Raw genomic sequence first — 22513 nt, 5'->3', positions numbered from 1 at the left:
TCATAGCCTTTAGTGTCCTGGCTCTGTTAAAAATGAGTCGGGTGGAGACTGAAAGATGTTCCACTGAGTGCCTTGAGGCCCCGTTATTGCCCCTGCCCTGTTTGGTGATACTACAATGACATGGCGTTTTGAGTGGACATGGCTTGGGAGGTGTTGACCTTAAAAACATATATAGGGGTCGTAACAACACCTATAAATCACCAACTGGAGTGTGCGCTGAAGCCTGACAGCAGGACCAGGCTACAAGATGCACTTCTCAATAGAATCACAAGTGTGGATTTGGATACAGGGATCTAGGAATAAGATCCATAACTCCCTGAAAGTACCATCACAGGTACATAGGGTCGTAAAGAGAGCTTTTGGCTCTCTGGCCTTCATAAATCAAAGTATTAACTATAGGAGTTGTGATGTTATGTTGAAGTTGTTAAGACTTTGAGTGAGGACTAATTATGAGTATTGGGTGCAGTTCGGGTAACCTACCTACAGAAGGATATCAATAAGATTGAAGGAGACCAGAGAACATTTACAAGGATGTCAATGGGATTTGAGGTCCTAAGTTACAGGGAAAGGTTGAACAGGTCTGGACCTATTCCCTGGAGCATAGAAGAATGAGGGGTGATTTGACAGAGGTATACAAAATTATGCGGAGTATAGGTAAGGTGAATACAAGCAAGCTTTTTCCACTGAGGTTGGTATTACTACAACTAGACGTCATCGGTTAAGGGTAAAAGGTGAAATGTTTAAGGGGAACATGAAGGAGAACTTCTTCACTCAAGGGTACTGAGAGTGTGAACCGAGCCGCCAGTGGAAATGAATTCGGATTGATTTCAGCTTTTAAGAGAAATTTGGATAATTACATGGATGGGAGGGGAATGGAGGGGTATGGTCCGGGTGCAGGTCGATGGGACTAGGCAGAATAATAGTTCAGCACAGACTAAATGGGCTGAAGGGCCTGTTTCTGTGCTGTAGTGCCCTATGACTCTATCACTCTATGTAGCAACCTTTGTTTCCTCCAGAAGTCCAATGTAAGCAGATACTTGTAATCAACTAAGTGTAGCTTGGCAGCAATAAAGCTAAAAATTAAAATTAATTCAAATCAGACTTGTTGGATCAAATTGTTGGGAAAGAACAATATTTCACTTTATTTGTATTTTTAAAACAATGAATAGATGAGCTGGATGTTGAGAAAGTCAATTTATGGATTATGTTACCTGAAGAAAATTTACATGAAGAACATGAAAAACATACTAATTAGCAGAAGTCTTCTGTGCTCAGGAAACAAATTGCTGGAGGAACTCAACAGGTCAGGCAGCATCTTTGCAGGTCAAGGAATGTAAGGTCTCATCTCTTTGGCCCCATAGAAGCTGCTTGACCTGCTAAGTTCCTCTAGCAATTTGGTTTTGCTCTCTGTGTGCTCTGTCATACTGATGTGATCCTAGAAGCATCTGTTTTGACAAGTTAAAGTGATACTTAAGTTGACAAAAATTTTGCTGGTCTCCCTCTAGGGGGACAGGCTATCTTGTTACAGGAAAGAAATCTTTAAAATGTATTAATGATACCTTTCCAGTTACATAAAGGAAAGTTATATAAATTCTTAAGGGGAAAAACTTGCCTGACAAATCTGTTAGAATTCTTTGAGGAAATAACAGGCAGAATAGATAAAGAAGAGTCAGTGAATTTGGATTTGCAGAAAGCTTTTTACAACGTGTCGTACATGAAGCTCCTTAACAAGGTAAGAGCCCATGGTATTACAAGAGAAATATTAATATGGATAGAAGATTGTCTGATCGGCAGGAGGCAAGGAGTGGAATAAATGGGGCCTATTCTGCTTGGATGTTGGTGACAAGTGATGTTCCTCAGGGGTTGGTACTGGAACCACTTCTTTTCACGTTATATGTCAGCGATTCGGAGTTGATGGCTTTGTGGCCATGTTTGTGGACGATACAAAGATAGGTGGAAGGGCAGGTAGTGTTAAGGAAGCAGGGGATCTGCAGAAGGACTTGGACAGATTGGGAGAAAGGGCAAAGAAGTACGGATGGAATATAGTATAGCATATGGCCATGCACTTTGGTAGAAGGAATAAAGGCATAGATTATTTTCTAAACAGGGAACAAATCCAAAGGCAAATGCAATTTTAGCATTTATTTCACAAGGACTAGAATATATGAGCAAGGATGTTAACAAGTTTTGGGCTCCTTATATAAGAAAAGATGTGCTGGCATTGACAGGGTCCAGAGGAGGTTCACAAGAATAATTCTGGGAATGAAATGGTTAACACAGCAGGAGCATTCGATGGCTCTGGCCCTGTACTCACTGGAGTTTATTAGAATAAGGGGTATCTCATTGAAGCCTATGGAATATTGAAAAGCTCAGATAGAGTGTATGTGGAGAGGACGTTTCCTACAGTGGGTGCATCGAGGACCAAAGGTCACAGCCTCAGAATAAAGGAACATCCATTTAGATGAGAGTTGAGAAGGAATTTCTTTAGCCAAAGGATGGTGAAACTGTGGAATTCATTGCTATGGATAGCTGTGGAAGCCAAGTCATTTAGTATAGTTAAAGCAGAGGTTGAAAGGTTCTTGGTTAGTCAGGGAGTCAAAGGTTATGAGGAGAACTCAGGAGTGTGGAGTTGAGAGGGATGATCGATCAGCCATGATGGAATAGTGGAGAGGTGTTAATGGGTCAAGTGGCCTAATTCTGCTCCTATATCTTATGATCTATGGTCTTAAAACATTTTAAAGCCTTAGTGTATACAATGCGTCATAGATACATTCACTTATTGGTTATTTTCTGCTAATTATACAGGTAAACTATGCATTACCGCTGTTCAGGAAATAGAAACTCTCCCTTGCAGAAGTCACAAATCTCTACACAAAACTGAGATATAGAATAATATTTGCTTTCTCTAAATTTATGTAAAATACAGAGCAAATGAATTAGTTCAAAATTTTATCATCTCAACTTGCTTTTCTTGAGTCAAATACTAATGACAGTGCTTCAATTATGGAAAATGGCAATACAAGCTTTTTTATAGGTATTTATTTTTGGTATTTATTCCACAATTTCACCTCCCCCCACACACACACACACACGCCCTCCAGAAAATTTATATAATTTATGGTAAATTTTCATACAAAAATCTGCCATTCAATGTTTCTCACCCTCTGCATGCCCTCTTGGCTGAACAGAGGAGCACTTTTAGTAATAGACTAAGACAACTGCACTGCTCCAAAGAGCACGATATGAGGTCATTCTTACCCTCGACCATTAGGCTCTATAACGAGTCAACCTATAGCTGGGGAGGTGATGACCCTCTCCTGTTAGACTGTTTGAGTTAACTTAATTTTTATTTCTTCTTACTTCTCTTCTAATATTTGTATATCTGTGCACTTGTAATGCTGCTGTGACACTATAATTTCCTTTGGGATCAATAAAGTATCTATCTATCCGTCTAATAGGGATGGCTCAGAAACTGCAGGTCACTTGGTACCAGACGGAAAGTAGCCAAGAACACATGGTTCACATCCTTTTACAACAGCACTGCACCTGAGTAACACAGATGTTGTGAAAAGCAGAGATCATGCCCTAGGGATGCTAAAGGAGACAGCTAGGCACATTGACAGGTCTAAGCCCTACTTGCAACATGGCACAGAGGCTGTAAACAGCACAATGTCACATGACAGACAGGCTGGAATGTGGAGAGTATATGGCTGGAAATCCTCATGAAATATCAACGCTTTGCACCCATATACTACAAAGGATCGACTAAGCAATTAGCCATTGCTGTGTCCTGTTTAGGCATTGAAAGAAAGGTGGTTATGTGTTTTGAACAACATAAAGGCCATTTATTGATTAAATAAGGCATTCATTTTCATGGTTTCTACTAATGAAAACTTCTGCAATGCTTTACACTGAAATATTTGCAGCAACGTGTAGCAAGCAATTCTTAAAGAGATACGTTCTCAATATTACATAAGTCACATGCGCTACAAAAATATCGTAATCTCACACCAAGTCAATTAACTGACCCTCAACTTGAAGAGGGGCAGCAAGCAATCCTCTGGAAGTCAAGGGGAAGGGCTTAGAGCCAACTTCTGTGCAAACATTTCAATAACTGACCCAAACACCAAGAGCAGACTGGCACCAGTTCACAGGTAGGCGGCAGACATATTGGGGCAGGAATTAAATGCAGGAGCAGAACCGGGTTTATTATCACTGTCTCGTAGGATGTGAAATGTGTCGTTTTGCGGCAGCCTCAGGAACAGAAATAGAAAATGGGCAAAGGAGATCAGAGTTTTGTGATACTCAAGGAAGACTGAAGCTGGGAGTCAGATCATCCTGGATGAGGTGGGAGGTGGGGTTGAAGGGGATGAGACACCGAAAAAGGAAACAGTGGGGAGAACGGTTTAGGCTTTCCTCTGCTAACATTCTGCAAGATTGATTTCCTTGTATAAGGCATTAGGTCTCTTCTCTTTTTCAACCAGAAATACAGGTTGTCCTTACAAATACTGTGGTGCAGGGTGCCTGTCTGCCAGTTTGCAAATTTAAGCACGTGTATACCTAAAATGCACCCTGCATGGTACAATTTCTAGACCCTTATCACATTCTTCACCAATTCCATCCTTCTGCGCTAACCAATATTTATCCACTCAATCAACTTCATCGTCAACGATTTTCTGACACTGAAGACTTAGAAGCTGCTATTAAAACAAAGAAAAAAAAAATCAAATGTGATAGAGGCAATTAACTTAATAGCAAATATTAAGCATTCATTTTCACATGTACTTTTTTAAAAAGTGATTCCTAAGTCTAATTATGATATCGCCTGTATTAAACTCAACAACCTTTGTTAAAGATTACTACTCCTCAAGTGAGAAGTCTTGGGGTATGCCCAACCAGGGGCCTCTGGACGCTAGGACAACGTGGGCCCTTTTACAAACTCATCGACGACAGGCTAATTTGACTTGCTGCTGCCACCATGTGAAGGACTATCTGAGGAGGTGGTGGAGTAGGAGATGAATAGACATGTGGTGTTCCGCAGTGGTCAGTGTTGGGACCACTTCTTTTTATGCTGCATATAAATGATTTAGATGATAGAATAGATAGCTTTGTTGCCACGTTTGCAGATAGTCTTGAAGAAACAGGTAGGATGCACACGGACTTAGACAGATGAGGTGAATGGGCAAGGAAGTGGCAAACGAAATACAATGTTGGAAAATGCATGGTCATGCACTTTGGTAGTAGAAATAAACGTGTGGACTATTTTCTAAATGGGGAGAAATTCCAGGAATCTGAGATGCAGAGGGACTTGGGAGTCCTTATGCAGAACACCCTGAAGGTTAACTTGCAGATTGAGTCAGTGGTGAGGAAGGCAAATGCCATGTTAGCATTCATTTCAAAGCATCACATTTCAAGGATGTGATGCTGAGGCTTTATAAGGCACTGATGAGGCCTCACCTTGAGTATTTTGAACAGTTTTGGGCCCCTCATCTTAGAAAAGATGTGCTGGCATTTGAGACGGTCCAGAGGAGGTTCACAGGGATAATTCCAGCAATTAAAGGGTTACCATACGAGGAACATTTGATGGCTCAGAAGGATTGAGAGGGTGGGGGGAATGTCATTGAAACCTTTCAAATGTTGCAAGGCCTATACAGAGTAGATGTGGAAAGGATGTTTCCCATGGTGGGAGAGTTTAGGACAAGAGGGCACAGCCTCAGGATAGAGGGGCGCCCTTTCAAACCAGAGATGCGGAGAAATTTATTTAGCCAAAGGGTGGTGAATTTGTGGAATTTGCTGCCACGTGCATCTGTGGAGGCCAGGTCGTTGGGTGTATTTAAGGCAGAGATTGATAGGTTCTTGATTGGACATGGCATCAAAGGGTACGGGGAGAAGGCCATGAACTGGGGTTGAGGAGGAGAAAGCAAAAAGGATCAGCCGTGATTGAATGGCGGAGCAGACTCGATGGGCCAGGTGGCCTAATTCTGCTCCTACATCTTCTCTTATGGACATCATGAGAAATGTCAACACAAAATGGTCCCACCATTCTACAGCCACTCCTAAAGTATTAAAACTTCCACTAACATCTTCCACCTTTGTGTAGGCTTGGTGGACACAATCCTTGTCCACATCTCATCTATAAACCACTCTGCTCTTAAAACTTCTCCTTCCAGAAAGGGCAAGGGCAGAATTCACCAGACCCTGAAATTCCAGTCTCCATATTCAATGGATCAGCCTTCACAGCTTCTATCAAATCCAACAAGTTTCCACCATCTGACACAAACCTTTCTCTTCCACAAGCTCCTCCTTATTCAGGTAGAAAGCCCATGTACACTTAAACCATACTGATGATGACCGTCATGGTGCTGTCATCATGCCATAGAGCAGAACCACACTTAAGCAATGAGAGATGACAAGAGGTTGGTGTTCACCTTACCAGAGCCACTGCTGCCCTTCATGGTTAGCGCCACAACATCCCTTTTAGTCCAGTTGAGCCTAGATTTGATTGACACACTTGCAGCCACTTTGACTGGTATCAAAAGCTAGCCTTGCAGTAGAGCAGCAAGGTTAGTGTGGCAGCTATCAAGACTGCCATTGTCCCAGCTAGATATTAAATGGAGGGGCAGCATGGTAGAGTTGCAGTTAGTGCAACACTCTACGATGGCAGCTATAAGATTGGGGATCACTTCCCACCACAGTCTGTATGGAGTTTGTTCTCCCCGAGACCACGTGGGTCTCCTTCCATTGCTTTGGTTCCTTATCACATTCCAAAGGCGTACAGTTAGAGTTAGTGAGTTGTGGGCATGCCATGTTGGCAACGGAAGTGTGGTGATTCCTGCTGGCTACTCGCACAATCCTCACTGATCTGATTTGACGTAAATGACACTTTCCGTCGTACGTTTCAACGTACGTGTGAATCTCCTTTCCTGGTTGTGCTGCAGCTGAAGTTGGAAGATTGGCCGTCATTTGCTGCGGGTTGAAGTGACATTCTGCGCCACATCCATGCTGGTATCGATCTGTGTTCTGTTAGGAACTCTGCACAAGGTTGGACTGGACAATGCACACTGAAGTTGTGCTAACACATTCAGCACATTACTGCGTGTAGCCCCCAGAGTCTGGTGTATGTCCTGTTCAATAAAGATCCTCAGCTGAATATTCCATGAACAGCCCACAGTGAGCTGTCACCCTGCCCTCTGCTTAGGCCATTCCTATATATAGTCCTGCTTTTAAATCTCCATAATGTGCAGTTTCAGTAGCTGAGCCGGGAAAGCACAAGAGTAAGACTGAAGCAAAAAGGCAACCGCTGGGCGATTGAGGGACAGGAGATTGTTTATGGTAGGAGATCTGGGAAGACCAAGCCATATGCAGCTGATAATCCAAAGGGACCACCATGCGAGAACAAGTGAACTGTGTCAAGGAGGATTAGGTATGAATACCCCATCTACATCATTGTGGTTCACTCCAAATTTTTGATGCTCATTGTGTGGAGCTTGTGTGTTCTCTCTGTGGCTGTGTGGATTTCCCTTTATTTCTCCAGTTTCCTCCCATATCTCACACATGTGCAGTTTGACAGATTACGTGGCCATGGTAAATTGTCCTCGGTGCAGTAAGAGTTGGAATCTGAAGGGAATTGATGGGAATGGGACCGAGAGCTGGTTATAGGAAAAATTAATCAGGGAATTGGTTTGCTCTGTGTGAGCTGGCATAGACTAAACGGGCTGAACAGCCTCTTTCTACGTCATGTAGAAATATGAATACAAAATAGTAAAGCTGTCAATTGGAAAGAGAATGTTTCTGTTGCACCGGGCTGTATTGGGGATTTTATGTTCATCCTTGCTTCTGCACCCAGTACTCCATGGAATGATTTTCAACTGACCCGAAAACCAGGTTAGTTCCAGATAACCTGAACCACACCACAAGTCACTCACAGAGCTGAGTCCAAGGTGCTGCACTCGGGCAACAGTAAGTGAACTGGTCATGATTGATGAATGATATTAGGAAACGTTGGGCATGTCCTACACCGCAAAAAAACTGGTGTGGGTACTGCAGCACAATCCGATTTAACAATATTCCACATGGAAGCACACCACCAGGGCCAAGGGAACACATTCTAGGCTGCCACCTCCATACTGCACTGACAGAGGTTTCACGTCATGGATGAAATGTCCACAGAAAAGAAAAATCCAATGGCGTTGTTGAAAAGGAGCAGATTTCATGCATTGAACTGGTCACCAGCTTGCTTTCTACCAACAGACTAAACAGATCATCTGGCCACTGTGCAGGACATTATCTGTGCAAATCAGCCACTGCATCTCCTAAACTTTAATTTACTTTCTGCAGTGCGCTTTGGTGTGTCCTCAGGTTATGAAAGATACTTATAGCACCGCGACTTGAAAATGACATATCATACAACAAACATGTTTGTGTACTTCGTAATTGGTCCAATAAAAACAATTACAGAGGCAAGTCTGGGACTTACCTCAAGTTGCACAAAATCAATGACTTCTCTGTAAGCTTCTCCATGCTTATCAATGCACTGTCAAGGCCACTGGTGTGCCATGCAGGCCTGGGTGCTGCTTTATGGATTTTCATCCATGCAGGTCACATACATGGAAGTAAGTCACCACAACTCTTTTTTTTTGGCATTACCTGCAGAGGAACCGCATGGCTCCAGTCTACAAGGCCAGTTCTGCAAAGTCACATCTAAATGATGTATTTACCTCGCCCCCTGGTTTCCAAATCCCACGTAATCTTCACCCAACTCCAAATCTGCTGACCTGACCACCAGATCCTCATTCTAACTGCCAATCTCCCAGACACTCCACCGTCATTTCCCAATTCACTGACCTAACCGTCTCCAGCACTCTTCCCTTTATAGAGCTGGACTCTCCACTCCAGCCCCATTCTGATTCCTGGTCGCCAACCATTATCATCACCCTTCTCCCATCAATACTATTAATCTTGGTCCTCCCCACGACTCTGTTTTATTCCCCTTGGTAATCCTCTTGCTGATTTCTACGATCCTCTGTAGGGTCATGTGATCTGATGCCTTGTAGTGATGAAGGCAGACAGGACACTCTCGATGGTGCTCCTGTGGAAAGTTGTTAGAATCGGAGCAGGGAGCCTCAATCTCCTCAGAAAATGTATATGCTGCTGTGCCTTCTTGACTAATGAGGAGGTGTTGTTGGTCCAGGTTAAATTGTCCATTATGTGCACACACTGGAACTTTGTGCTCTTCACTCTCTCCACAGCAAAGCCAACTCATGTGCAATGGAGAGTGGTTGACCTGTGCCTTCTTGAAGTCCACAATCACCTCTTTTGTCTTGTCCCCATTGGGACTCGGGTTGTTGCTCTTACACTGCTTGACAAGCTCTCTCCCTCCTATCTGTATGCCAGCTCATGAGCAAACTTGATGGTGCGGTTTGAGCTGGATCTGGTAGTGCAGTCGTGAGTTAGCAACATGAACAGCAGCAGCTGAGCACAAAGCCCTGTCGGGACGTGATGGAGTTCAAGATGTTGCTGCCAGCTGGGATTGACTGGCATCTATCCATCAAGAAGTCCAAGATCTAGTTACAGAATGGGGTTTTGAGTCCCAGTGAGGACAGTTTACACACCAGCCTCTGAGGGGTGATTGTGTTAAACACCGAGCTGATTTCAATGAACATCCTTGCATAAGAGGCGTTGTTTTCCAGGTGGGACAGAGTAGAGGACCGGGTCCAAAGTAGCTGGAAGGTGGGATTTTAAATGACCCATGGTATTCATGATTTACCATTGAATTGCATATTTAGCACATAGTCAAATTTCTCTGTAGTTTTTTACATGGATGAAACCCGACCAAAAATGCACCCGAAGTAGATGCTAATTGCAGGTTTTGCCTAAATATCCACCAATCCTGTCATAATATTCCCAAATTTAATACAGAGGTGGGGGGCATAAATCTACAGAAGTAGATAGGAGCCCAGTAAGTTGCCAGCCATAAATAAAAGAACTTCCTTAGATGTCTATATCAAGGTATGATATTATGTTTAGACGTTTTTCAATTTTTAATATGCTATATACTTATGCCATGAAGATGCATTAAAGGAAATAAAAATACCATTCATGTCTCAGCGAGTATATAATAGGAAACACTCACAAAATAAAATACCGGAACACATAAGGTCTAGTGCACCCACAAGGTGGACTAGAATTGTCTAGATGCAAGAGTAGCTACAACTGTTTCGGTCATCATCCTACCATATAAAACTTCAGTTGTGACTGCGAGCTAAAACCTCCTACCAAGACTGAGGTGAGGTTAAGTTAAGTAGGGTGTGGATTGAGGGTGGGGGTACGTTGGGGCTTGTACATAGACTAGAGGTGGACATGGAAGGTTTTTAGGGCAGTGAATGAGAGGAATAGGGTGGAAGGTTTGGGAATTTAATTTTTATTTGGCATGCAGGACTCCAAGTTCAATGGTGTGGATTTTTTAAAACCACATGTCCACTTGTGCCCCAAAAATGATCATCCCAGAACAATGTCAGCAAGTTATCCTGCAATGTTCCAAGTGAAGAAGTGAAGGTGGAATGGGGTCTGCCTTGGCACCACTTTCTCCAATATTGAGTCAAAATTGAGTTGGTGACCAGCAACTGGAAGAAAATTTGGAAAAACTTAGCTCACAGTGTGGAACGACCCAGAAATACTCATAATACTTGAAAGGAAAATCCAGCTTCAATCTGCATGGTTTTCAAATAAAAGAGCTTTATGTAATTTAGCTTCCACATCACATTACCTTGCTGCTGCACCTGACAATCAGATCGTTGCATGAAGAGACTATCCAAGGAAGTGAATTCCAAAGGTAAATTGGATTTAGTGCTGGGGGTGGTAGTGTGTCGCCTGCTTTATGGGCGAGGATAGAGTCAAGTAGAGGATTTGATGAACTAATACAAAATAAAGAAGGAACCTGAATGGATTACATTTAACTCTCTTTTCACTCAAAATTTAACTGTCCTAATGTACAGGATACCATAGACTCAAATCATGTAGCATTACCCTCCTGTGTCACTTATGGGATAAATAAAAGGGAGTGAAAAATACCTTGAGCAAAGCACACAAAATGAAAAGGAATGAACCAACACCTCATCTCAACAAATACAAAACACTTGTCAATAGATATTTCTTGTTTTGCTTTCTATCCCCATTATGTCATCTCTACAGAGAGACACCTGGCGCTAAGTGTTGATGCAATGATATCAAAAAGCCTGCAAGGATATTGAAAGATATTTCTGCCAATCACAGGAGTTTATACACACACACACACACACACATACATACACACACACACACACACACACACATATATACAAGCAGAAATAATACCAGGAATTTAAAGAGAAAACACTGAAAACAAATCTGCAATTGATATAGATTTCTCTGCTCTATTGGCTAATACTTTAATGCTTTCAACTTTACATCATAAACTTATTATCTCTATAACCTCATTATATCCACTGCGAGCTCTCGGTGATGTGCAATAATGAGGAATCTTGCTAATGGTCTGTTAGACTGCGAAAATAATATTTTCCAACTGAGTGTATTTATACAGGATTAGAAAACAATGACAATTATTCACCAGTAACCAATGACCTCATTTCAAGTGAAGGATTCTCTGTCAAGGAAAAATAGATCACATCTACAACATGAAGTTGAGTTCTATATAAGTTGACGATAGGCCATGTCAGAAGCTTGTTGTGTGTTAACCCTATTAGGGTCAAACTTGAGTCACAAGTAAGTCCTGGATACAGAAAGAACAGAGGTTTTCCTTTCTAAGGAAATTTGTGGTAGGCGTTTAAAATAACTGACTAAATCTCTTTTTTTTACTCTAAGATTGAATGCTTTGAACTTCAGTGGATTGAAACAAATGCTGGAACAATTGCATTTGGGTTCATCATAATTTGTCAAGGTGTCCAGATTCAAAAATGAAGAATTTCATTTTATGCAGACCATCTATCCAACATCAACTGTGCAAAACTTTCTGCAATTTACCTTCAGAAACCGAAAGACAGAAATTTGTTCTTGGACACATCAATTCAAATGGAACTGAATTTTGGATGAGCAGAGTAAAAGGTAGCATTTTGCATACTTAGTATGAGCGACTTAAGGAAAATTTCTTCCACACAGTAAATGAGTCCTCATACATATCATTTAATAATAATCTTGAAGATATATCATCCCTGACTAATGCAATTGTTTTTTTTTCTGAGCTTTATGAACAAGATTACCTGTGGATGATGTGGATAACAGAGGCTAATTAATACGGATCTGAGATATCAAAAGATTTGTAATAAATTAAGAAGCTGTAGCAGTAGGTATAATCTTATAATTGGTCAGAGCATCAGAAAATAGGAACGGGGGTTACGTTCTCTGATTGGCTTGTGAGAAGTGCTGATTGCTTAGGCCTGTACTGGCTGAAAGAATAAAGAGCTGAAAATCTAGATCTGTTGATATGGCACAGAGAGGAAACAAGCTAAAGTGTACAAATTAGAACCAGAGGTTATAAAAGGACATTAATTTTCATTTATTTATGGAACACAGAAATACAGAAAAGACCAACATATATTACCTATAACTAATTACTCTTAAGGTGGTGGTGTTAAGACTGTGGCTTAACTAGCTAAAGTTTTCAATGCAGAAAATTCAGGAACTGGGTCACAGCTTTTTGGGGTTTATATTCCATGGGTTTATCTGCACACGTTAATATTCTAAAGGCTTACACAGACTTACTGACAACAGGACTGATAAGATGGGTGAAAGAGGATGGTAAAGGCATGTCTGGAGAAGATTAATAAATACCTGAAATTATCAGCATAGAGAAAGAGAAATATAAAAAGAATATTGCAAATGTGGGATACACGTTTTCTTCACCGTGAAGCCTACAACACACCTCTGCAGAAGAGAAAGTCTTGAGGCTCGAGGATACATTGGACATGAACAGTGTAGGAACCAAAACCAGGGAGATCAAAATTAAAGTGAGGTAAAGAATTAAGAAGGTAGGCAACTAGAAGCCCATGTCACCCTCATGGAGTGACTAGAGCTGTTCTGTAAACCAACCACTTGGTGCCAGGACAACCAACTGTGTCTGTCCTCACCAAGGTGCAGGAGCATTTTGCTCATCTCCTCCTGTCTACCACCTCATCCAGACTGCCCTCTTTTAACTTCCAATGCCAGCACCACCATTTTTCACACTCTATCACCTCATCCATCATTTAATCGCTTCCGCCTTCATTTCAGCTTTGCAAACCTTTCCTTGTATTCTCTCCACATCTCTCCCCTTTCCCTACATCTTAAATATTACTTGATCTTCAAATTTTCGAAATTCTGGCAAAAGACCATCAAACCAAAAATTAGATCTGCTTCCGCCTCTACAGATGCTGCGTGACCCATGTTTCTATTTTATTTCAAATTTCCAATGTCAGTAGTATTTTGCTCTTTGTTTCTTCTGCGTTTATTTGATTGTTGTGGTGTATTGTTTCATTAGACTCAGTATCTAACAATTCTCCTCAATCTTATTTCTACCACATTCAGTGGTACACTTCCTGAAAGATGTATTGAAAGAATTGCTTAGAAAACTATTTGGAATCCATCAAGATGAGTGGTGAGAAAGAGACATAAAATGTCAGAATTAATATTGATGATTACTTTTAAATTTAGAACAAAGAATGAAGAAATATAAACAAATTTTCTTAAGCGCAATATAAATATCCTTTTATACAATGTGAATCAAATAGATTCCACTGTTTGATTAAGTTTCAATGTACTTTCCCACAATAACCAGAATAATAATAAGAAATAATATTCTCACAAATGTTTCAAACCGATCCTTAGTAAATCCAATGATGCAATATAAATATATCCAAAATTTGGCTTTATTTTTCACGAAAATTATTTGACATACTGGGATTGTTTGTAATTTAATTGCCACTCCCATTTGAACCTGATGGAATCTGCTTTGGAGATATTAAGCAGTGAATTTTTATTTAGTGACTTAACCATCAATACTCTACACAAGTAATGCAATTTCTGACTTTTACTAGCATATCAGGAATTAAGCTATTCACCCAGATGTGCAAGGGCCCTTTTATAAATAATAAAATTACCATGAAGATAGCCTACCTCCAATTAACATCATCAATTTTAAATAAGGGGAGATGTCATCTCCCACCAGGTCAGAAGTGGTTTGACAGCAGAAAGGGTATTTTAAGTTAAAGAGGAAGCTTAGGCATACTTCCTCAGGCCTCACAATATACATTGTAGCCCCCTGCATGCTGAGTTCCAAATTCATTTCCAGAATCCCTATTTCCACACTTACTTGGCATGAAGTTGGGTAACAACAGATGTTGTACTAATATTTCTAGGCAAGGCAGATAAGAGGGAGCAAGATAACTCTGAAGCAGACTGTGTAGATTCAGGGCCCTGATTTTAACCATGCCTGCCCTACAGGTAGGGGAAGTGGCAGTGGATCAGTATCTGCTTTTTCTGTCAGTTTATGGGTTATACAGGAACATAAAGGAAGGCTGCGTTTGGTTGATACTTTAGGAAGTTATAATAGCATTAGAGCTTTAATCTATCAGGTCTCATTCTCAGAGAGCAGGCAGATGAATTGCACAGTCTCCTGACCCCTCACCCTTGATATATGAAGTGATATATTAAAATTGTGATTTAGGGCACAGTTAATGGATTAACTGATAGAAAAATTAAATTAGAGGCAATATCATATTAGAGGAAATGGTAAAACTATTTTGAGATGATTCTGAAATACAAACTGAAACATCTTTCAAAAATCACGTTGATAAAGCTGTAAAAAATAGGCACAAAAATAATGGTTAATCCTATATAAAGTAAATATGAGTGAACCACAAATTCGTTCATATTTTGGAGACAGTGCTTTAAGAATAATATAAGGTTAACAAAAGAGTAGAGAAGAAATTCATCACAGCATCACAACACCAACCAGGGTATGGAAAAGAACAAAAAAGAATGGAGTTCTTTCTATACAAACGGAGAAGTTTAATAAATCTGAGTGAGGTGTTCAGAATAAAAGGATGCTTCTTTAAAATAAATTTTGTGGCCGCTACAAGGATTCACATTTAAAATTAAGGTAGAGATTGCATTTTTATAAACAGAGAAGATGGTTGAAACAGATGAAAGAATACTTATTTTAAATTTTAAAAGGGGATATTTTTGAAAATACAATGTTCAGTGTGTAAGAGAGAAGAGAGTTTTAGTAAATAACTGAACACAGTGAAGGTGTGATGCGCCAATGACTGTGTATAATTCCAAAATTCCAGTCTCTTCAGTTCCTTCTTATAACCAAAACTTCCATTATTATGCCTCCAGTCACAACCAAAGAATTACCAGCTTTCTCATATCTGCATCATTACCACTAGTACTACCCCAGGATCTATCCTTAGTCAACTAAAAATTGCGTCACTTTCCATGTAATCTACAAATACGACATAGGATATGTTTATAAAGCAGAGTTTTACGTCACCACAACTTGTCTTGACTCATCCACTGTCTCTCAGTTGTCAGACTGTTTGACCAGGATTCAGCAAGGGGTGAGCTGAAATTTTCCCCTACATTAGAAAGACTGAACTAATCATCTTCTGACCTTGTCATAAGTTGCATTTTCCAGCTTTTGACTCTACCACTCTCCCTTGCCAATGTGTGAAATTGAAGCAGACCATTAACAACTTCAGTATTGTACTTGACCCTACAATGACGGGGCCTCATATACATGCCACATTAGGGCCCTATACCCCCACGTCAATAATACTGCCTAAATCCAGCCTCATTAATTTTGGAATCCCTTGTCAATGCCTTTATAAACTCTACGCTTGACTTTACTGGTATAGTCCTTGCTGTCCTCTCTAGTTATGCCCTCTACAGCCATTCAAAATGTTGCTACCTGGGTAATAACTCATACCATTCACTCTTGGCCATTGACTCCAGGTTAAGCCATGCCTCTACATACATTAACCCTCCCATCCTTGCTTTCAAATCCTTCCCTGTGTCTCGCCCCTCCCTGTTGATGTAAACCTTTCCAGTTATATTAAATCTTAAAGAGATCTGCAGTCCTCCAATTTTGGAATAGTTTCAGATTCAGTCATTTAACTTCAAAACATTCAGCTTCCAAAGGCCTCAAATCTGCCGTAAATTCCCAATTATCTTTCTTTCACAAAACAAACCCATCAGATCAAGCTTTTGGTCATCTGCCACTAGTTCGTACTTCAATGTTTCTTTTTGGATTGACAATAATCCTCTGAAGAATCTTCTGGCTGCATCAAAAGGTTTTCCATAAATGGAAGCTCTCTGTTAGAATTGTGTGCGGAAACAGAAAATTAATGCCTCTCATAATGTACTTCAATTACCATATTAGTAGGCAATTGAACGGGTTGCAGTAAGGACATGAAATCAAGAGAAGCAAACTGAAGACACTAGGTGGCTGGCATAGTCTGACCATAGACTTCAAGCCAATCCATAATTAAATATTTAGACAACATAAGGATTGCTACTGGAGAAATTTTGCCAAGGAAGCATGCCTGAACAGAGCTTGCTCTCAGAATAAAGCACACAGGCATGGCAAGACAGCAAAGAGAATGAAAACAGCGTAAATTACTCAAAAGCACAGCCTTTTATCTGAAATACCCATATTGGGTGTGAAAGATAAAAAAAAGGGTTGTGATGGAAGCTATACATCACAGGCATTATAATTTCAGAGGCTTGGGGAGTGAAAGAAAGCACATCCCTTAAGTAATTTAAAACCACTCAGGGTAGCTGAAGGAACTGTTCTAAAGCACTGAAAACCAGCAGCTGTGCATGTAAAGGTCCTGCCTAACGGGACCATATGTTCAATAGAGGAGACACTTTTTGGAGGGCTGTGCAGCCATCATGTAGTTGTACCTAGATTGCCTTGCTGCATCGTTTCCCTTGGTAGCCAGCAACAAACACAAGCACCTTTCAAAAATACATTCACAGTCTCAGGAATAAAGCAGAACCTTATTCTTGTTTAGCAGTTTCAGTTCAAGAAATGCTTCTCACTGTTAAGCTACTTCAGTACAATTGTTTCACTGTGGGGAGTGACACATTCCAGAGACTTCACACAGCCCAGGTAATGTATGCGTATTCCACAATAAGGACTGGATCATTTACAAAAACCGAGCATAAAGCCATATTACTACACAATGCTCAGTACAAGTCTTTTTTCTGTATGAAGTGAATTCTAGTGGGTTAAAGTATCAAAGTTCGAATTCTTAAAAAGAAAATTAACCTGACAGAAACTCTCACGCACACACCACTCTCATACAGAGTTATGAATGGAGCAACATTGATTAAACTATACAAAGCAAAAATGAAACTGTCCTTAAACATAATTCTTAGACTGGCCTGAAACCAGTCTACCTCACAATTGACTGTTTTCATTGGTCATAATTACTGCTCATATTTACTAAGGATTTCTCAGGATCAGACGTATTTGTCAGCAACAAAAAGTTATTTCGCATCTGCAAGATATATATGGGTGTGGCTTACCAATGCTAATTTACACTTGCACATATAGCACATCACATCACAAAGTAACATTGCTTTTATATATCTTTCAACCAGGAGCTCATTTTATGAACCCCATGATTATAAATGCAAAACATTGAGAATATATTAATACAGATACTAAAGAGAATCTGCTCAGTCAGCAGTGATGTGAGCAGGCTTGGTCTTGCAGGAAACCCATTGTATAGCTCTTCAAACAAAGGATGGGATTTTGGATTTGAAAGAACAGAAATTTAAAAACTCTCAGCTCACCTTTGTAGCATACTGTCAACCACATAAGTTCCAGGAGCTGGCTGCCAAACTCACACACATCCAATCCCAACATGGCAATCTTTCTCCAAGCAGTGTGGATGCTGACTCACTCAAAAATGAGCACAATAAAAAAAAGCCAACAGCCAGAACAAAATATCCTTTATACTGTACCCATAAAGTACATGAGAAAAATATCAGTAAAAGTAATCGTGGAGCAGAGGATTTCACATGCTATAAACTGACTGCAATGAAACTGCAAGAAACTGTAATGAAAAAATCCTATTCGTCTGCAGACGCTATTGATTTGCTAGCTGCCCTAATGCTATGCTGCTCTCAACTCCCATCAGTCATTATCTCGCAGATGTCTATGATCTCATCTCCCTCCCACCACATGCAGCACACACTTGAATACAAACACAATCTTCCCCATGTAGAGAGAATATGTAATGTTCCCAATTCACTGACTGGTATTTGTAATCCTGAGGTTTGTGTAACATCGCTGTGCTAACTGGGAAAATGCAATATATCCTTACCAATGCAGATAAAACCACTTTCCAGCAGCATTAAACGAGCAATGAGAAGATGCACATGAAACACAAGCAATCGTATATACTCTAACTATGTCTCTCTATTTCCTGAAGGAAAAGCAATATATATTTTTTATATAAAAGGTATGTGTAAATTGTGACTAGAACAAGTCACTAATACTAACAGCAGTACTAAAGTCAATTCCTATGAACATACAAGGAACCCTGTTATTTCCTTAGTTTCTCCCCTCCCCCATCACTGCATCACCTGTTCACACAATTGCACAAGATTAAAATAAGAACAGATTTATTTTACTTAAAGATTAATTTTAAACACAGTGAAATACTACAGTAAATATTTTGCAGCCTGAAATATTAAGTACCCCCATACTAAAAATGACAAATCTGCCATATGTAAGATGATATTTCAAAATATATTCTATATAATTTATAAGCCTAATCATAAACAAGGATGCAGAACATTTTAAATGAGCTTCTCACAGCCACTGGGCATTGCATTATGTGAACATCAATGCTGATTTGTTTACATTGCAATTACAGTATCAGCAGTTCTTTTGTGTAACACTTCAACAACTAGACTCAAGCAGTTATACACCTAGACCATGCTCAACAAGGTTGAAAATTGCATGATTATAACTATCAATCAATCGAGAACACACACTTCAGCTTTGTATTTAATCAGAGCTCTTTGCTGCAAGAGGATGAAGTAAGATGTGGAGGTTGGGATTTCCGTCTCACAGGAGGGAAAAGATGACATCATCTTTCTTGAAATGTATCTCTTGTTGCTTAAACTGCTCTGAAGCCACCAGCAGTTTGCCTCTCTTAGGGCTAGTTGCTTTCCCCATCTGAAATGATTCTGTAAAAGTGAAAGACTCACACAAGCAATATTACGCAATGCATGTATTTCAGTTAACACAACTACAGAGACCTGTAAATATCCACTTTTAACCTGCTGCAGCATCCCCATCCCCCACAATAGATAGGAGAGGTTCAGCGTAACTGAATTAAAAAAATACCCCTGATAGTCCACTCATCTTTTATTCTTTGACGCAGATTTCAAAGGTTCATTTATTATCAAAGTGTACAACTCTGAAATTCTTTTTCGCTAGACAGCCACGAGAGCAAGAAACAAAAGAAAGGCAGCACGATCATTAACTCCCAAATCCCTCCTCCCTGCACAAAAAATGAACAAAAATCTCACAGGCACATTAAGCCACAAACCCTCCTCCCCCACTCACTAAAAAATGAGAAAGATCATGTGAAAATACAGAATACAAAAAAAATCACAGGACTGAAAAAAGTCCACAGTCCAAGTCCACATCCAAAATGCAGAAAGCCTGGGCAGCATTCTCCTTCTCCATAGCAGAGCAATCACACCAGTGATAAACAGGCAGCTTCCTCTCTCTGCAGCAGAGTGATCTCACCAGCAATAGAAGGCAGACTCCTCTCTCAGTAGCAGAGTGGTTTCACCAGTGATAAAAATGCAGTCTCCCCTCTCTGTAGCAGAGAATTTCACATGCCATAAAAAGGCAGTCTTCCCTCTCTGGCAGCAGAGTAATCCCCCAACAATAAAAGGAAGGCATTTGGTGTTTCAATCTCCCTCATCGCTTTAAATGGTGAACAATGGAAGCTTTTTCTGCCTCCCTGAATCCCTTCGGAAACTGCAAAGCACTGAAACACCCAAATGATCTCCAAATTGCAAATCACAGGCTCCAACAGTTCCAGAATCACTTTCAAGGTGAAAATCAAACATAAAAGAAGTGAAATATATGGTTTCATGATCCATCCAGAAGATGTCGACCAAAGGAGCATTGTACTCAGGTGAAATCTTGACTAGAAGATCAAATACAATCTCACTTGGTTTGAATTCCATTGCTGCAATCGAACTGTACTTTAAAAGGAATTAACACACCTCATCACCTCATTTCTAATCAAGAAAATGAAATCAAGGCAACCAAGCGTGGACCAAGACAGTGGAGTTTCACACCAGACTTGAAAATAGTGAGCCCAATCAAATGACCCGCCAACTGGGAGTACACTTTCCTGTAACTCAGTCAGAAGATTAGACTTTAGGTAGAATAATGAAGTTCCAACCTTCTGTCTACAAGTGTGGCAGTCAAATCAGTCCCATATATGTAGGTATCTGCAGATAGTTCCACTACCAGTGGTCCTGGCTTCACCTCATCCGGATTGCTGACAAGTGAGAGATCTCGGGTTGAAGAAATTGGGTCTCTGACTTAGACCTGTACTTTGGCATTGGAGGGAAGGGAAAATTGGTCTCAACAGCAAATGTTCTTCCAGTGTCCTTATATTCATTCACAGGATTTGGATGATACTTGGAATAATGGCATTCAGTGTCCATCCCTAGTTGTCCCAGAAATGAGGAAGCTTTAGAGGACTGAAGTAACAAATAAGTCAGGCCAGATAAGAGAGGCAGATTTTCTTGGCTAAAAGACAATCACATGGGTTCTTATGACCATGCAGTAGTTGCATGGTTAACATTACTGTGGGTTGTTTCAATTGCACATAAATTTCATTACTCAGACTTAAAGTATGCAATTTCCTTGGAGGCTTTCAAACTTATGCATCTTGATCAATAGTCTGGAACCCTGCCTCCTACCGTAATAATATTCTACCCCATGAGGTATTATTAGGATGCTATAAATCTGTGAAATTCTTTTGCAAAAGAGACCTATTTATAAAAGGTGCCATTGGGAAAGCTGGGAGTTATTTCTGGCACAGGAGCCTAACAGTACATTCCATGCTATGATTTCTGTTCTGTACTGGGCATGAATCAAAATTTTGGAGGTCCTGTTCTGGTCACCCACGATAGTTCTTTAATATTAACGACTGCTATCAAAGCATTTACTATTTCCTTTTGTGGCGTTATTCACATCTCAGTCTTTCGTTATAGAGCATGCACTGGACAATTTATTAACCTTCTGTTTCAAGCGAAAGCTTTATGGAAACAAGGTGCTTTAAAACCACTGCCAGCATCACATGAATTTCAATTTCATGTAGAATAGGTAATGTGTGGGCCATGGTGCAATTATCATTGAGCCATCGAGTTACAAAAATGGAAGCAGGACCTTCGGCCTAGTTCGTTTATGCCGACCAATTTGCCTGCATTTTGCTTATACCTTTCCTATTCATGAACTGACCATCTGGTCTTTGAAACGTTTCATTTGACCTGGCTCTACAGCTTCCCGACAGCTCATTCCGTATACTCACCACGTCTGTGTGAAAAACTTAATCCTCAAGTCCCTTTTAAACCCTTTCCCTCTCACCTTAAACTAATGGCCAGTAGTTTAGACTCCCATACCCTGGAGGAAAAGACTGTGACCACCCATCTTGTTATGAGGATGTTATGAGAATGCAGGGTGACTTGGACAGGCTGGGTGAGTGGGCAGATGCATGGCAGATGCAGTTTAATGTGGATAAATGTGAGGCTATCCACTTTGGTGGTAAGAACGGGAAGGCAGATTATTATCTAAATGGAGTCAAGTTAGAAAAGGGGGAAATACAACGAGATCTAGGTGTTCTTGTACAGTGGTCCCCAACCACCGGGCCACGGACCGGTACCGGGCCGCAGAGCATGCGCTACCGGGCCTTGAGGAAGCGATATGATTTGGCGATATGAGTCAGCTGCACCTTTCCTCCTTCCCTGTCACGGCCACTGTTGAGCCATTACGCATGCGAGGTCATTGCCCGCGCGTCATCCGTGTCAGCGCAGGAAGGAGATCAACTCCTCGAGCTTGCAAATGATGACGGGCTGAAAAGTATGTTTGACATAACATCTCTGTCAGCATTTTGGATCAAAGTCAAGGCTAAATATCCCGAGATAGCCACGAAAGCTCTAAAAACGTTGCTTTCATTTCCAACATTTTTCTGCGAAGCGGAGTTTTCTGCAATGAATACAACGAAAACTAAACTGTGGAATAGACTGGACATAAGGAACCCCCTTCAAGTATCGCTGTCTCCTATCACCCCTCGATGGCACCGTCTTGTTGCAGGGAAACAAGCCCAGGGCTCCCACTGATTCTGCGATATTGGTGTGTTGCAATGATTTTATATATTTATACAGGGAAAATATGTGCTGTGTGTTTAATATCCAAATGTTACTTAAAATGTTA

At 40.6% G+C, this 22513-nt stretch overlaps 1 protein-coding gene across 3 annotated transcripts in view; it reads right to left on the bottom strand.

The window, feature by feature from the left end:
* Positions 1-22513, bottom strand: part of arhgdig (Rho GDP dissociation inhibitor (GDI) gamma) — a 114446-nt gene that overhangs the window by 44736 nt on the left and 47197 nt on the right. The window contains exon 1 of one of the 3 annotated variants that reach the window (XM_063057448.1): positions 17833-18185. The exons of the other annotated variants lie outside the window; for them this stretch is intronic. Coding sequence (XP_062913518.1) covers positions 17833-17905 — 73 coding nt within the window. The 5' untranslated portion in view covers positions 17906-18185. Of the gene's footprint in view, positions 1-17832; positions 18186-22513 lie in introns of those variants that run through there. 3 annotated transcript variants of the gene reach the window in all.

Source organism: Mobula hypostoma, chromosome 9, assembly GCF_963921235.1.
Source record: "Mobula hypostoma chromosome 9, sMobHyp1.1, whole genome shotgun sequence".
Classification (NCBI taxonomy): domain Eukaryota; kingdom Metazoa; phylum Chordata; class Chondrichthyes; order Myliobatiformes; family Myliobatidae; genus Mobula; species Mobula hypostoma.
This window is presented reverse-complemented; position numbering and strand designations above follow the sequence as displayed.